Source organism: Mustelus asterias, chromosome 3 (genome assembly GCF_964213995.1).
Source record: "Mustelus asterias chromosome 3, sMusAst1.hap1.1, whole genome shotgun sequence".
In the NCBI taxonomy this organism is placed as follows: domain Eukaryota; kingdom Metazoa; phylum Chordata; class Chondrichthyes; order Carcharhiniformes; family Triakidae; genus Mustelus; species Mustelus asterias.
The window spans coordinates 47,681,970-47,698,996 of NC_135803.1; the positions used below are offsets into that span (position 1 = coordinate 47,681,970).

Sequence of the window (17,027 nt, forward strand, 5' to 3'; positions counted from 1 at the left end):
CCTGCCATATGAGGAGCCAGAGGAAAGATGGTGGGTGGCGATGGCAAGTGTCTGGCAGGGAAAGGCAGCAAGGAACACCTTAATCGCAGCCCCTTCACCTAGCTGGTGCTGTGCAGTGAGGGGGCTGCAACCAACACACATCCACCACATCCCAGGAGCAAGTGCAGCTGCTATTCCCCCTCCAAACCGACCTGGGCCCTCAAACCACCACATCACCCTTCCCCAGCCTCTCTCATCCCACCACCCTATCCCCCAGAAACATCCAAACCTGCTAATGTGCCTGGGCTGGCAATGGTTGCGAGTCTTGGTTGAAGGCTGGAGGATGATGACGACTCACTGTTGTGCAGACTGGGATCTTGCCCCTGGTGCCACTCAAGTCTGACTCCGACCTGTACTCCGAATGCACACCGTGTAGCAGTAAGGGTTGGGGACACGTTTGTGGGGCAATCGGGATGGGGGGTGGGGGGGGGGGGGGGGGGGCGGGGGGGAAGGGGGGGAAGAGAATGGAACCAAAGGTCTGGTGGATGTTGGGGAAGGTAGGGCAGGCTCTCTGAAACATGTGGCTGAGTCTCGCAAGGCACAACAGACAGCGCCTCTATGCATGGCAATGGGGACCAATCAGCTCTGTGCGGGGCGGGGGGGGGGGGGGGGGGGGTGGCGGGGGGGGAGACACATTAGGCACAGAGATACATTAGCCACAATTGTGAGGTGCAAATAAAAGTTTATTGTGCTCTTAACGTTAGTGATGAATAAACCCTGACTACTGATGACCTTCACCCGTGCCCTCTTAGTGAACTACATCTTCCTAACTTTGTGTGGCCTACTGCTTCTTCGAGGTGCTACTCCAGGATGCACATCGGAGGTGGAGGTGTCCAGCTGTGATGCATGCCACATTGCCTTTGGCGGATGTCCCCATGGTGGTCGGCGAGGGCCTCGGCTAACTTGCGGATGGCACTGCTTCAGTGCCATTCTGTTCATCTAGCTAGCCCTGAGATGCTCCGGTGTGAGGAAGGTCTCGGGATGTTCGGGATCTCCTGGGTGGAAGGCCCCGGCATGGGCTCGAGCCATTCCTCCTCTCTTGGGGTGTCCAGAGGCACCGGGGGCACTCCATGGGACGCCAGGGTAGCTGGATTGAGCTCCAGAAGCTCCGGTGTCACCTGGCTCTGCCATTCCTGGAGGCCTAGATGCATCTGCCTCATGTTGTGTGATCTCTCAGCCCTGGCCTTCTGAGACTGGACCAAACTCTGGAGCCCCTCCGCTGCAACATTCTGTGAGCGAGCCAGGCTCTGGAGCCCCTCAGCAGTAGCTTTCTGAGCCTGGGCTAAGTTGTCGAGGCTCACAGCCACGGCCTGCTGTGTCTCCAGAATGCCAGCGAGAGTCCCAGCCATGGGCATGTCTCCCACATGCGTCCGACACCCATGGTCATCGAATGCTGTGCCTCCTGGATGCCGGCAACACCCTTGCCGTGGCCCACTGTGTCTCCAGGGTGGCCTGGACCCTGTCACTCATGAGGACAGACCCCTGAGCCAGACTTTCCACTGCGGTCGCCACCCTTGCAGTGCTGGCCTGGTTCACACGCTGGGTCAGCACCACCTCCTGCAACAGCACTCTGTTTGACTCCCCTCAACAGCCTTGCAGTCACAGCATGGTTGCTGCCAGCAATTCCACAACTCCGAGTTTGCTGATAAATCTTCACCAGACTTGGGATGAACGTACCCCAAGGCCCAGCATCTGGCTTGCGGACAGCTGAATCCTTGCCTCCGGCAGACCTCCGTGTGCCCGAGCCCTCGGATGTGCCCGCCTCCACCCAATGTGCATCAGTATCTGTGATGTGCTCACCAGTTCGTGATCCAGAAGCCTCAACACTAAAAATACCCACTGTGGTGATAGTCTCTGTGTTGGTGGGTTGTGTGGTACATGCCGGTGCCGCTTCACTGGTGCTGTATTTGGAAGATTCTTCAAAGCCTCCCTCCGAGGTGTCCTCCAGGGGGTTGTGGGGAGTTTGCTCCAGAGCAGCAGGGGGGACGCTAACACCCAAAGGGCCAGGTGTGTCTGGGTCCAGAGCTGCAATAAAAAACACAAATTAGGGGGAGGGAGGTAAATCATTCTGCGCAGCATCGCACTTCCTTCGAGGAGAACCTAGGTTGAGGGCTACACTGAGGCTCACTTGCATGCTGAATGCCGACCTGGCTGTCCGTCACCATTCTGGATGACCCATCACCCCCTGCCAGCTCCATGGCACACTGATTGAAGCTCATCAGCTCTGCAAGTCAGGCACACCACCACCAGTTTGTGCCTCTTGCGGTGGTTGTGCATGCTTTTCTCCTGTGGGAACATAAGGTGGATAGCAAACATTAATATATTGAAGTGTGTGGTGTGCAATGTGTGCCTATGTCTTGGACGTTGTGCTGGCAGTTTCAGGTAAAAGGTTCACCACTAAAGGATGCTTGTTGAGGGGTGAGGGGAAGGGGTGGGGGAAGGGGGCTTTGTTGCAAGCCCTTCAGGTGTCTAAGGTTTGAGATCCGTGCCAACCATGTGCGGGGTTCCAAGTTGGATGCTCACTCACCCTTGCTGCTCGAAGAAGGTCGTAGTTTCTTTTTGCACTGCCGGCCAGACCGAGGTGTCAGGCTCCTGGCATTCACCGCTTCTGCCACCTCCTCCCACAATGCCGTGGCGAATGCACCCCTTGGGTGAGGGCCCTGATTGGGGAAGATCCGCTGGTGCCTCTTCTCCTCAGCATCAAGCAGATGGTCCTGGTTGGCCTTGGTGAATTTTGGGGCAGGTTTCCTCAAAGACATCTTCGTGGCGTGACTGGCTGTGTGTCCATGTGCCCATTCTTGTAGCTTATATACAGCTCTGGCTTATTAGGAGAGTGCAGGTGCAGTGACTTTGGCTAGTCAAGGACCAGTTGGCAACAAATCCTTGAGAGAAATTTTGAAGGCTGCTTTCAATCGAGTGTCATGCGTCCCTCAAGGTGTTGATTGGTTGCCACTCAATAATCTGCTGTGTCCAGGGGAGGTGGGGGGCGGGGGGCAATACTCAGGGCTCCTAATCAATAAGCTGCTGTGTCCAGTGGGGATGCAGTACTTAGGGCTTCCATTCAATAGAGGGAATGATCACAAGCTGGGGGTGTGTATGGCAGCACAGTGCAAGTTCTCTGCAGGGCAGCAGTGAGGTCAGTATGTTCAAGGGATGGAGGGATGGGGTACCTGCGTTATAAAGATTTGTGGGGGCATGGGGTGAGTGGGCAACCATGTCTGTGTGTGGGGGGTGCTGTCCAGCGACATCTGCATGAGAGCGGGGCAGCGATGTGGACAGCATTGACTGTATTTGGGGGGGGGGGGGGGGAAGCGATGAGGCCAGTGATGTCTATGGGGGTTGGAGGGCAGTGATCCCGATGCTGGGAGGTCTTTTCAGCGATCTTCCAGAGAGCGAGTTCCCACTCATCCCGCCGATTTCAGGCTCTTTGGCGTGAATAGGCCCCGCCCCCCGAGCTTTTAATGAGATTCACGATTGTGACCTCTGCATTGCACAGAGTGGGGAGATTCGGGTCTGTAGTTGTACTGAAAAAACAATCGTGAATTAAACCAATTTTCCCGCCAATTCAGCACTTAGAATTTTTTTGGGAGAATCACCCCCCATAGAGTGAAGCTGTCTCTAATGTGTCCCAGGAAAATGCATCAGAAGAACATTCTCTTCTGATCAGCATTGCATCTATTTAGTTCCCAAATCAATCATCCTCTGATCTTTGAATGAGATTGTTAGTTAGTGATGAATTTGTGACTGTTTTGTGCTGTCGGGTCAAGTCTACTAGGAATTAAATTGAGACTATCAAAAATTCATTTGACATAAGACTGTTGTAGCTAACAGGCAGAAGAGACATCAATTTAGGCTCAAATTGAATCCATGCCCCAGGGGTGAATGGCCAGTTTCAAATCCACCAAACATCCAAATCCCTAGTGAAAGCTTTTCTATCTAGGTTCTCCCTTTGAAACTATCCGAAAATAGACCTTGTAAACAAATCATTGTACACTCACACATATATTTTGTGGCAATACCTTTCCAATGCATCTCCCTTCAGAAACTAGAAATTCTTGATAATGCAGAAAATCAGATTTAAAAATTTACACACTATGAACCAGTGCTACTGGACAAAAGCTACAATTCTTCAAGGAATAAACCTCGTATGGCAGGTACAAGCCTAAAAGCTATATTACAGGAAACCACACAATACTTGAATTTAGTTTGCTCCACGTTACCAATAGCTTTGATGCTTTTTGCAATGACTCACTAGGAATGTTTCTTGGTTATTAGGAAAAGATCATTGAACAGAATCAGGTAGACTGGCTTGAACAGTTTCTTCTTCCTAAAGGTTCGTGTTGCTTTCTGTCCTGACATTTGCTCCAGTTCACCTTCTTTCAGCAGCCAGCGAGACTGGGAGATAATTGGCACAGCCTGGGGAGAATACAGGTATTGGTTTCTTTAGTAATAGTAAAATGAAGATTGTCTGTACATCTCTCCAAGGTTACTGGTCGAAAATGCTTAATGATATTGATTAAGTGGAAGGGAGTGTTCCTCACCAGCCTATGCTGTTACAATGAGGGAATTCCTTAAAAAATATACAGTAACATACATTTTATTATTTCTTTCATACAGCATAAAGAACAATTTTATAATCTGTCTTATATATAATTCTATTTTTAAAAAAATCTTCTTCCTCCAATTCATTCATTACACAAACAAATTACTGCGGATGCTGGAATCTGAAACCAAAGAAGAGAAAATGCTGGAAAATCTCAGCTCATTATCTCAATCTCAATCATTACATTCTGTTCTGAAAAGTTCTCTGAAGGTTATGTACACTGTCTTATACATAGTTATTTATTCTTATATGGACAAGAATCTATTTTTCCATTCATACCTTGACTTTGAACTCCAGTTTCTTCTCAAAGTTAATCAGCTGCTCAGTTCTACCCATTTTCTTCACACGTTCACTACATTCTTTGATAACCTTCAACAAGAAGAAATTACTAGACAGATTCTTACAATCAGTACATCTTTACATGATTATATTTGGACAATACCAAGCTGCTGATGCCCTGTGTCACTTAATTCTTTGTTTGTTCTATCTCCCTGAAAGATTAATTTAATCTGTAACTGTGTGTAAAAGGATGTTTCTGTAAGGCTACTTTATAGAGGAACCATATATTAAATTGAGGAGTTTAAATTGGCGGATACTACAACCAGAATGGAGGTTAACAGCATCTTAGTTTCAGTAGATGCATTTTTCTTGGAAGCTCAGTAAAGGGCTGGACCTCCAAGTAATTAAAATGAATCAGTGACTGTTTCATAGACTTAGTGGGGGGAGGGGGGTGACCTTACCAAAAACAAACTAAGTCTCGAACAAGTGTGAAAATGGGAGAAATTCACGCTGCTTTATGGGTGACTTAAAAATCAAATCTTATCTGACTCTGGCAAAAAAACTTGTCAAAACTTGAAATCCGCCAACAGGGGGAGCGGGATGGGGCCTAAATCTCTCTGAGAGCACAGAGACCTGTCACTGCTGCTATAGCCAGCCTCCATGGACCAGCACCCCCACCTCCCCCCGCTATCGCGGGAATCCGCGGGGCTCCATGGCCAATTGCGTCCCCCCCACCACCGCCTGGAATGATCGCGATCACCCCCTACCCAGACCGGACCGATCACAACCCCCCCTGCCTGGACTCTTCTGGCCAAAACCACCAGCCTCCCCCACCAATCACTGTTGCAGAGTGCGCAGCAGCTGTCCCCCTACCTCCCACCGATCGCTAATGCAGAATGGCAGCAGTCCTACCGAATGGCACTCCCATCTAGCCCCGCTTCTCCCTCAGTTAGCCCTGTCCCACTCATGGCTCACCCCCTTGGCACTGCTTGGTGTCCCGTGGACACTGCCAGGGTGCCAGGCTGGCAGTGGCAGGCTGCCCAGTGGGTACTACCAGGATGCCAGGCTGGCACTGCCAGGATGTCAGGCTGGCACTGCCCAAGGAGCACCCCCCCAATTCCCCCAACCTCCTTTGGGGCCTCAATCGCACCGGTTCTGCCAGCGAGGCCATCACATCTGGTCCCCGTCGGTAGGGGACCATACATGATCCTCACCAGAGAAAACCTTCCTTGGCAAGGCCACAGAGGCGAGTGAACCCAGACGATTTCATCTCAGGCTAGCTAATTCCATTCTAATTAAATTTAAAATGTATTTATAGATTATAATCAGCCATGTGTCCTTTTCAGTGCGAGGCTGATCACGCCGGATATCCAGTGCCGGTAAGATCGCGAGAGGCGGGAAATCGGTTTCTTGGCTCTCTTGTGATCCTATTGGCTTGCCCTGCCCATCGGCCAACAGGGCGCAATGGGAAGATCGCCCCTACGTGTAGAATGAAAACGCACAGAATGGTTTCCACTTTAAGTGTACTTAATCCCATTTTTGTGTGGGATAAGCGTCTCAATAAGGTATCCCAACAGTGTGCTGTGAGGGTAAATTTTCAGTTCATCTGAACCATTTGTGCAGGAGATCAGAAAATTAAGACAATAGACATGTTTTCACCTGTCTGTACAATTTAATGTAGCAGCCATTAATTGCTAGGCATTTCTGACCCCCAGACAACTTCTGCACATGCTAAAATACACATTAAAGATATTGGTCGGAATTCCCCAACCTTGCCCATGGCTGGGATTCTCTGGTTCCGCTACTGCGAATGGAGATTTGGCTGCGTGCCAAATGCTTGCTGGCAGTGGTGGCGGGACATCAGACATCAGAGAATTCCAGCCATTATCAGTGTTATCTTCCTATGTGGCCATTTCCATTCAAAGTTTGCCTTTTAAATTTATGGATTGCCCTTGGAAGGTTGTTTGCATGCAATTTTCTGTGCCCCCAACTCCTTTCCTCCCAACTTCCTCAACTATCACCCACCCAAGAGCTGACAACACCAAGTCCAAACATGGATAGGAAGTCGATTCCCTTAATTTAATTGTAATTAAAGCTGCCTGTGAAAAATCAGACAGGGTCAACAAATTAATGTTCAGGATTCTAATTGTCCAACTTCTCCAGTCAGACAATGGGCTTTTTAACCTGCTCCTTACTGCCCACCAAAGCTGCTGCTGTTGCTGCTCCTCTCTCTCTCTGAATGAAGATTGAGATTCACACAGACTAAAACTTCCTCCTGTTTCCAACATCTGCCCAAATCTGACGTGAGGCATTGGTCACTTTGGGGATAAAAGTAGAGGCTCTGAAGGTCTTCCTTGCCAGCCAAGTACTGAAGATTCCCGAGGCCGAGTTCCAAGGAAATTGTCAAAGAAGGAGCCAGACTCCCAAGGCGGAATTCCACAAGAATTACTGTCAAAGAAGGAGCCAGAGAGGGTTACGCTTCTACGGACTGATCACCCACGTGAAGTTGTAAAAGTCACTATGTGCAACCTTACCGGCGTTCATGCCACGCTCCTGCCGCAGCGAGGTTGGAAAATTTGGCGCCCAGCCAAATCTCCGTTCACTGTATCGGGATGGGAAAATCCCACCGGCATGAACGATCGTAACATGCCGGCCATTGTCTTAAATTTGCTAAGTAAACTCTTTTCTTTTAGTGAAAATATCATGGACAGATGGAGGGCTGATTGAAAATCTACCCATGTGTAATGTCCCAGTCCTTTGTGAGGGCTTAGTAGTGTGTATCGCAATACCACACATGCATATACCATAATACAGAAATCAAGAGTTAGAAATACTTGCGTGGAAGACATTAAAAAAATGCAAAAGGCAATAAATGAGAAAGTGAAGGTTGACCTCTTTGGTCAGGAGCACTGTGTACCAAGCCACCATCAGATGTCTGTACTCTTGTCCAAAGCCAAAATGACTGGTAAAGAGTGAAAAAGGAAGGCTAAAGGAAAAAGGAAATGTTGCTCTTGTACCTTTTCCAGTTCTTTATGTGCCTTCACAGCTGTGCTTTCCCTCTTTGACTCTTCTTCTGCTGTTTTCAAGATATTCTGTCCAACAAAATTGAATTCAGAGGCATAAGCTACTTAGCTCTCATATTATGGACAAAAAAGATATCTGTTTGCTAGCCTTGCACCTTTCTTGATCCTATGCTACATCAAATATCAGCTCTCAGCTGGGAGGAAATGAAATAACAGAGAGCCTACATATTTGCATTCCCTTCCAGTGGGGCCGATTGCCCACGACACAGCATTCCATCTGACATAAAAGGATGAGGTTGATTCCACCAAGATTTGAGATTGTAAAGTGATCAGCAGCCTTGAGGACTGAATTGGGAATAAAGTTCTGGGCTGCTTTTTTATTTGTACATGGAATGTGGGTGTCCCTAGCTGACCCTGCATTTATTGCCCATCCCCGAGGGCATTTGAAAGTCAACCACACTGCTGTGAATCTGGAGTCACAGGTAGGCCAGACAAGGTAAGGATGACAGATTTCCTTCCCTAAAAGAACATTCGTGAACCAGATGGGTTTTTACAACAATTGCCAATAGTTTCATGATCATCAGTAGATTCTTAATTGCAGATTTTTAAAAATTAAATTCAAGTTTCACCATCTGCCATGGTGGGATTTGGACTCAGGTGCCCAGAGCATTACCCTGCATTACTAGCCCAGTGACAATACCACAATGCCACCACTTCAATTACACAACAAGTAAAAACACTTTTGTATAGTTCTGAAGCTTCCACGTTCTTGTGCACAGTGAATTTTTTTCATCTTGTGTGATGCACTCAAAAAAAACCCAAGCTGCAAAATCTTCATATTTTACATTTATTTGAGTCCTTGTGAAAAAAGATCAAGTTAACCAAATTCAGAGTGAATATTACACCAACTGTTGAGTAATATTTATACTTTAGTACCACTTAATAGGTCTTTTCTTTAAAGCAAGGAACTACTTTCTACTGGCTAGTATGGAAACATGGATGGACTTGGTCAGTCCAGGAATTTGGTGGAATGTCCCACCGCATCACACAATCACCTTCATTGTATAAAATAATGATTACTAATGTTCATAATGTTAACAGACGCTGAAATGTTTGCCTGAAAAATGTAATCTGTCTGATATCCATAATGATCTCTGGTACCTGTACTAGCAGTTTTAATCGTGTTATCCTTTGAAATGGCAGGATAAGAAAAGATGGGAAAGGTAGTCCTCTACACTTGGGATCTTTTTCGAGCTCGGCCATCACGTTACGGAACTGGAGGTTATTTTCCCTTTGAAGAAGAATTCAAAGTTAGGGCAACAGTTCTTCAAAATGTTAAAGAAACTCATATTTGAAATTCAGCATAATATTTACATTCTTTCTCTCATTATTCCTTAAAATCTCAGGATCTTTCCTTAATATGTACTCAAAACTATTTCTGAATATTGTCCAGAATATGACATTGCCCCAGTCATCCTGATATTTTTTGTACCTGTGTGAATTGCTAGAAATCAGGAGGTATCACTGAGAATTCTGGAGTTCTTCAGACCAGCATCCTTACATTAAAAAAAACAATGATCGCAGTGTTTTAAGAGTTGATGAAGGTACTGGAGCCAGAGCAGGTCATGTACTGTAGACAAAACCTCAGATAGACGAGCTCACCACTTGCAAGAACCAATTTGCAATTTAAAGAGAAGAGGCACTTCCATGACCTACAACATTTTCAAAACTAAATTGTCCATGGACAGATTGAGCAAAGAATGAGTTTGATTATTTCTTACTGCTCAATAATGGCAGAACGCAGCGTGTAAGTGCAAAAATCGAAGCTGAAGCATTTACATTGATCTTCAGTGCAAGTGACAAGCGGATGATTTATCATGGCCTCTGCCTGAGCTCACCATCATCACAAAAACCCTTCTTCAGCCAGTTCAGTTCACTACACCTGATGGCAAGAAACACTGAACATTCTGGATACAACAAAGGCTATATGGATCTTCACAACATCCTGGCTGTTGTGCTGAAGGCTTGTGCTCTAGAACTAACCATGCCTCTAGCCAAGCTGTCCCAGAGCAGCTACAACATTGGTATCTGAAATAACTACATAGAGGCCAGTGTCCCTTCTCCAGATTCCCGTTATTTACAAACTCGATTCCGCTCCTAGAGTGCTTTAGGTACAAAGTCAGAATCTGAAGTGCCAATGGACCTGACACTCCCATATTTATATACAGGTGAAACTTCCTGATAGGCAATCATTACCTAAATCAGGGAGCTCATACTCCAAGAGGCCAACCTCATCGGTCTCAATTAAGTCATTACAGTATCTAACAAACAAAATGAGAAATTACACAGATATGTCCTGCTCTCAAAGAGCAGGACAAATCCACTTTGCCCAATTATAGATCCATCAGTCTACTGTCAATCATCAGCAAAGCAATGGAAGGTGTTATCAACTGTCCTATTCAATGACACCTACTCATCAATAACCTGCTCACTTATACTTAGCTTAGGTTCCGCCAGGACCACCCCACTCCTACCCATTACAACCTATGTTCAAATATGGACAAAATAACTGAATTCCAGAGATGTGGTAGGCATGACTGTTCTTGACATCAAGGCAGCATTTGATTGAATGTAGCTTTAAGGAACCCGAGCAAAACTGAAGTGAATGGGAATCAATGGGTAAACTCTCCAGTGGAGAGTTGGAGTCATGCTTAGCTAAAAAGGAAGATAGTTGTTGGAGGTCAATCGTTTCAGCCTCAGGGCATTGTTGCAGTTGTTCCGCAGTGTAATGTCCTGGGCCCAACCACATCTATTCAGCTTCTTATTAATTCACTTTCTTTCCTTCATAAGATCAGAAGTAAAGCTGTTCATTAATAATTGCACAGTGTTCTGTTCCATTCAAAATTTCTCAAAATTTTGCATGCAGCAAAACCTGGACAATATACAGGCTTGAGTCTTCAAGTGACAAGTAACAATCATGCCAAGCAATAACCATCTCCAACAAGACAGAGTCTAACCACCTCCCCCGTAACATTCAATGGTATTACTATGACTGAATCATCCACTATTCACACCTTGGAGGTATCCATTGACCAGAAACTGAATAGAACCAGCCACTTAAATATTGTGGCTGAAATTTTGCAGCATCTCATGCCAGCAGGATTCTCTGGTCCTGCTGCAGTGAACAGAGATTTGGCTGAGCGCCAAATTCTCCGTCCTTGCTTGCAGCGGTGGTAGGGTGTGAATGGCTGGAAAATTCCAGCCTGTGACTACAAAAGCAGGTCAGAGTGGGAATTCAGTGGCAGGTGATTCACCTCCTAACTTTCCAAAACCTGGATATGTGCAGTGTCAATAGATTCGGTGAAGCACACCACCACCCATGACAAAGCCACCCACGTCCGCTATCTCAAACAATCACTCTCTCCACCAAAGATGTATCATGGATGCAGTGTGTGTAATCTACAGGATGCACTGCAGCAACTTGCCAAAACTTCTTTGATAGCACTTCCCAAACCCAGGGCCTCTAGAAGGACATGGGCAGCCAGCATATGGGAACACCATTGCTTGCAAGTTCCCTCCAAATCACACACCATCCTGACTTGACAATGTATTACCGTTCCTTCATCTGGACTGGGTCAAAATCCTGAAGCATCCTATTCAGAAACCCTGCGGGAATACTTACACCACATGGCGTGAAGGAGTTCAAGAAGGCAGCTCACTAACACCTTCTCAGGAACAATTAGCATTTGACAATAAATGCTGGGGTTGTCAATGACATTAACATGCATGAATGAATAAAAAATGGTTTGAAACCTTTGATGGGAAATGGAAATGTCAAAGTGCCAATTCCAGACAACTCTCCATCATCAGCAATATTCTCCCAATGTTAAGCATCATTCTTGACTTGTCAGATATGCCATCGTTTGCAACAGGAATGGGAAATGTCAGTTCAAGCAATTCAAGAAAATCAGAAGCAAAACACTGTGGATGTTGGAAATTTGAATTAAAAAACGGTAAATGCTAGAAACACTCAGCAGGTCAGGTTGTAAAAATAACAGAAAGACTTGTAGCTATATAGTACTTTTCACAATTACTGGCCATTTCAATGTGCTTCATAGTTAATGAAGTACTTTTGTAATGGAATCGTTCTTATAATGTAGGAAATGCAGTTGTCAATTTGCACATAACAAACTCCCACAAATGTGATAATGACCTGACCAACTAATTTTTGTTTGTGATGTGGATTGAAGGGTAAATATCAGCCAAGACACCAGAGGTACCATCCCTACTGTTCTTTGAAATAGTGCCATGGGATCTTCTATACCCAACGAAGAGGGCAGATGAGGCTTCAATTTAATATCTCATTGAAAAGACAGCACTTCTAATGGTTTCCCCATACTACATTGGAGTGTCAGCCTTGATTTCTATGCTCAAGTCCTGGAGTGGGACCTGAACCCAGAACTTTGTTACTTAGAGGCAGGAGTGCTACCAACTGAGCCATAGCTAACATCCATGTAGGATGTATCTTTACGCAGAGAGTGGTTGGGGTGTGGAATGGACTACCTGCAGTGATAGTGGAGTCAGACACTTTAGGAACATTTAAGCAGTTATTGGATAGGCACATGGAGCACACCAGGATGATAGGGAGTGGGATAGCTTGATCTTGGTTTCAGATAAAGCTCGGCACAACATCGTGGGCCGAAGGGCCTGTTCTGTGCTGTACTGTTCTATGTTCTAAAGGTCAGGTTAATCTTTCAGGTTTTATATCCTTTTATCAGAACCAGTTCTGTTGAAGGTTCATAAAACCTGAAATGGTAACTTCACTTTTCTCTCCACAGATCCTGATCTGCTGGGTGTTTAGAAAAATTATGTTTCTTTGAAACTCAAAAGTGTCTGTCACCACAAAACTAACACCAACAAAATTTATGCATGTAAGTGAGATACTGCATCTATATTAAGCTCAGTGGCACATTTACTCAGACACGTGCACAGCCGTACATGCACACACTAACAAAGATTGTTCCACCCTCCTGTTCAGAAACATCAATGAAGCATACATTGCTCGTCGATAGGCAGCCTCCTGGTAGCTCTGGTTTGTAACATATGGGATGTAGACATTGAAGTGGTTGACAGTGTGCTCATACACAATATCACAGACATCGGAAATAACAATGTCTTCTTCTATACGGTGCTCCAGGTCCCGAAAGAATCTGAAAGTAAAAGGTCATGTACTCAGTAAAGTTTGATAACTGATAATAAAATGATCCATCAGAGTGCACTGATAAGGGATATATAGGCAGAGAACTGCACCTTTACAGGTGCCTTTTGGTTATGCTCACACTTGATACTTTAGAACAGCAGGTTGGGGAAGCCTGTGGACAGATTCATGTTGAACTCTTCTGGCAGTAGCATCTGCTACAAACTCGCTACATGAAAAGCACAAAAAGAAACTGAGGTACACCAGTAAGATTATGGGTGGGATTTTCCAGCCCTTCCTTCTGGCGGGATCTTCTGTCCCGCTGAAGGTGACCTCCTACGACAGGTTCCCCAGCAGCGGGATAGACAAGGCACGCAAAATGCTATAGACATCAGCGGGACTCGACTATCCTGCCAGCGGCCAATGGCAAGCTGCCTCAGTTGACGGAAAACACATCACTGGGCAGCCAGATGGAGTGACACAAAATTTGCATTTATTTCGCACCTTTCACGACCTCAGAACATCCCAAAGTGCTCTACAGCCAAAGTAAATGTTTTTGAAGTGCAATCAATGTTGAAATGTTGCAAATACAGCAGCTAATTTATGCACAGCAAGATCCCACAAACAGCAATTTGATCATCGCCAGATCATCTGTTTTAGTAACGGTGCTTGATGGATTAATATCAGGTCACAACAGAGAGAATTTCCTTGCTTTTCTTCAAAATAGTATCAGGGTGTAATTCTCAAGTGTCAAATAGGATCAACTGTTTAAAAAGACAATCCAAGCATGATGGAAGTTTTCCAAAATGTGAAATCAATGGCACTTCAAGACATTACAATTATCTGTAGCTTGCTGTACATTTAGCAGGTTTGATGTTCCTTGGCTTACCTTTCACTGGCTGCTTTGATCTCAAGGATGTTTGAGAAAATATGATGTTTCTCTGTGGGACTGAGTGCTTCACTAAGCTGCTCAGATTTCATGAAGTGGAAAACAAGGATCTCCAGACTCTTGTTGTAAGAAGCCTCAGAGGTGACGAGTTCAAACATTGCCTGATGAAAAATTGTTGAGTGATAAAATTCATATCTTTATATCCTTAAGACATGTGGGATTAATATACAAGATCAATTTTTAATGTTACTTTCCTTTTAACTCTTAGATCTTGCACACATTAATGTATTTTTAAATTTTTTCACTGAGCAAACACTATGAGATGCCACATTTAATGTTTGTCTGGATCCTGTAGAGTCTCAGTAGTGTAATGGATAAGAACATTCATCTTATTGAACAATAATGGTCAGAGCGGAGAGTACACTAAATTCTATCATTTATATAGTGGAACATTGTAAGCAGTAAGATTCCACAGAAGTAATTTTCTTCTGCCTTCAGTTTACAAAGAAATATTTTCTTCTCTGCTGCTGTCCCGATCTCAAAAAGCACCCCCGTCTTTCCCCCTCCCTTCAGTGAGTGAAAATACTCTTATCTTCTCCTAATTTGCCTTCACTGCCACTCCTAACGCCTCCCAAATGTTGCAGCTTTGTTTGGAGATTCTAATACACTGCACTCTATGGCTGGGAACTTCCAATCTCACAATAATAACAACAAGAGTTCAATCTGCTGAGGAATGATCCAGAGCTCTTGGTAAAGGCGGGGATGAACTGGGAGAGAAGTGGAACCATTACACCCGAGTTTATGTTGATTTATCTGGTGACCTCAGTACAGGATGGAAAGTTTAAATTTCTCTTGAATTTCCCCAGCAAAGGTGAACACGTCCATACCAACTGTAAATATTGACTACTTACGTAAAAAGTGAACAGTTGACAGGCATGTAACACATGTCTTACTTTATATTTCATTCCTTTGAGGAAACCACTTTCAATTATTGTCACATATTTTACATTTTTTTTACTGCATCACTAAGTGTCAAATCTTTACAAATCCCTTTAAATGGACAGTGTAATCAAATCTCTATAGAGCTATACTGGCTTGGTATCTTCGCATAAACATTTTTCCCCTTTGGTCAACAGTGGGAAAATGTTGGAAGGGTTAGAAAGCTGATTATCAATCCGTTTGAACCGTGTCACGAACACTCCTTCCATGTCCTAGAATGGGATTGAAATCCAGAGCTGTGTCGGAGGCAGGGGTGCTACCTACCGAGTGACAAGACCTTCACAGAACAATATTCTTTGATTATTCTTCTCTGCTACCTACCGAGTGACAAGACCTTCACAGAACGATATTCTTTGATTATTCTTCTCTGCCTTCACAATGAAGGATAATTTTCACCAGTGCCTATTTATATCAAGATTACAAACTCATACATAAAAGAATGTAATTTCATTGCAAACAGGAAACTGCAGAAATTTCTCTCCTCAGTTAGCTGACAAACTGAAGTGAGAATGCACTATACTTAAATAAATTTAAAAATTAGTTTAATAACAGTAATTATAATTTATTTGTATTTTTAAAATAAGACCAGTATTAAAGTGGTGAATGACTGGTTATGTTAGGGTTTCAAAACAACTTAAATAAATAAACTTAAAATTCCCCATAGCAAATTCCACGAATATAACAAAACAAAATAGGAATTGAACTAAACCCAGCCTATTTCCACTGTTTACAGACAATCTTGATATATAAGGAGATAAGAATATAAGGGATGAAATCTTACCAAAAAATGGCAGAGGGTTGGTTCCGGCAAAAAAAAAACATGGCGTGTTTCTCTCCAAAGAAATGCGTTGGTTTTCTCTCCAGATCTAAAGGCACAATAGCATCCGGGCTCACTTGTAATATTTTAAATTGAATTTAAATATTACAATCAGCCTGCGCGAGGCTGATCTCGCTGGATATCCAGTGCCAGTAAGATCGCGAGAGGTGAGAAATCATTTCTCGGCTCTCTTGTGATCTTACCAGCTCGCCCCGCCCATCGGCCTGCGGGACGAGGTGGTAAAATCGCCCCCTCAATGTCCCAGCATTCACCGCGTTCTGAGGTGGTGAATTCCACAGATTCTCCTCACCTCTGTTTTAAATCTGCTATCCCTTATCCTAAAACTATGACTTCTTGTTCTAGATTTCCCCACAAGAGGAAACATCCTCTCTATGTCTACCCAATCAATCCCCTTTAAGCACCTTATATTCCTCAATTAGGTCTCCTCTCATTCTTCCAAACTGCTCAATCTTACTTCATAAGATAAACCCCTCAGCTCTGGAATCAATCTGGAGAACCTCCTCTGAACTGCAACTCCAATGCAACTACATCCTTCCTCGAGTATGTATGTACAGTACTCTAGGTATGGTCTCATTCGTGCCTTGTATGGTTGCAACACTCCCCTACTTTTATATCCTATTCCTTTAGCAATAAATAGCAAAATTCAATTTGCCTTCCTTATTACCTGCTGTACCTGCACACTAGTTTTATGTGTTTCATGCAAGAGGACACCCAGATCCCTCTGTACCAAAGCACTCTGAAGTGTCATTCCATTTAGGTAAGTTGCCTTGATATTTTTCTGACCAAAATTGAATCATATTGAATTACAAGTTCACTCCAGTCCCTGAATTTAATCAGTTTAGATCTCCAGTTTAGATCTTTGAACCAGTTCAGATTAAATCCCACGGGATCAGGGGTGAACTAGCTAGATGGATTCAGAACTGGCTTGACCATAGAAGACAGAGGGTAGCGGTGGAAGTGGTGTTTTTCTGAATGGAAGTCTGTAACTAGTGGTGTTCCACAGGGATCAGTGCTGGGACCTCTGCTGTTTGTAATATATATATATATATATATATATATATAAATGACTTGGAAGAAAATGTAGCTGGTCTGATTAGCAAGTTTGCGGATGAAACTAAGATTGGCAGAGTTGCGGATAGTGATGAAGATTGTCAGAGAAT

At 44.5% G+C, this 17,027-nt stretch overlaps 1 protein-coding gene across 4 annotated transcripts in view; it reads right to left on the reverse strand.

The window, feature by feature from the left end:
- LOC144490830 (ephexin-1-like) overlaps positions 1 to 17,027 on the reverse strand; it is an 82,521-nt gene that overhangs the window by 15,787 nt on the left and 49,707 nt on the right. For all 4 annotated transcript variants that reach the window (XM_078208548.1, XM_078208542.1, XM_078208536.1 and 1 more), the window contains 6 exons: positions 14,031 to 14,191; positions 13,002 to 13,154; positions 9,106 to 9,235; positions 7,939 to 8,013; positions 4,922 to 5,011; positions 4,292 to 4,455 (listed from right to left, as the gene is read on the reverse strand). In XM_078208548.1, coding sequence (XP_078064674.1) covers positions 4,292 to 4,455; positions 4,922 to 5,011; positions 7,939 to 8,013; positions 9,106 to 9,235; positions 13,002 to 13,154; positions 14,031 to 14,191 — 773 coding nt within the window. The remainder of the gene's footprint in view (positions 1 to 4,291; positions 4,456 to 4,921; positions 5,012 to 7,938; positions 8,014 to 9,105; positions 9,236 to 13,001; positions 13,155 to 14,030; positions 14,192 to 17,027) is intronic.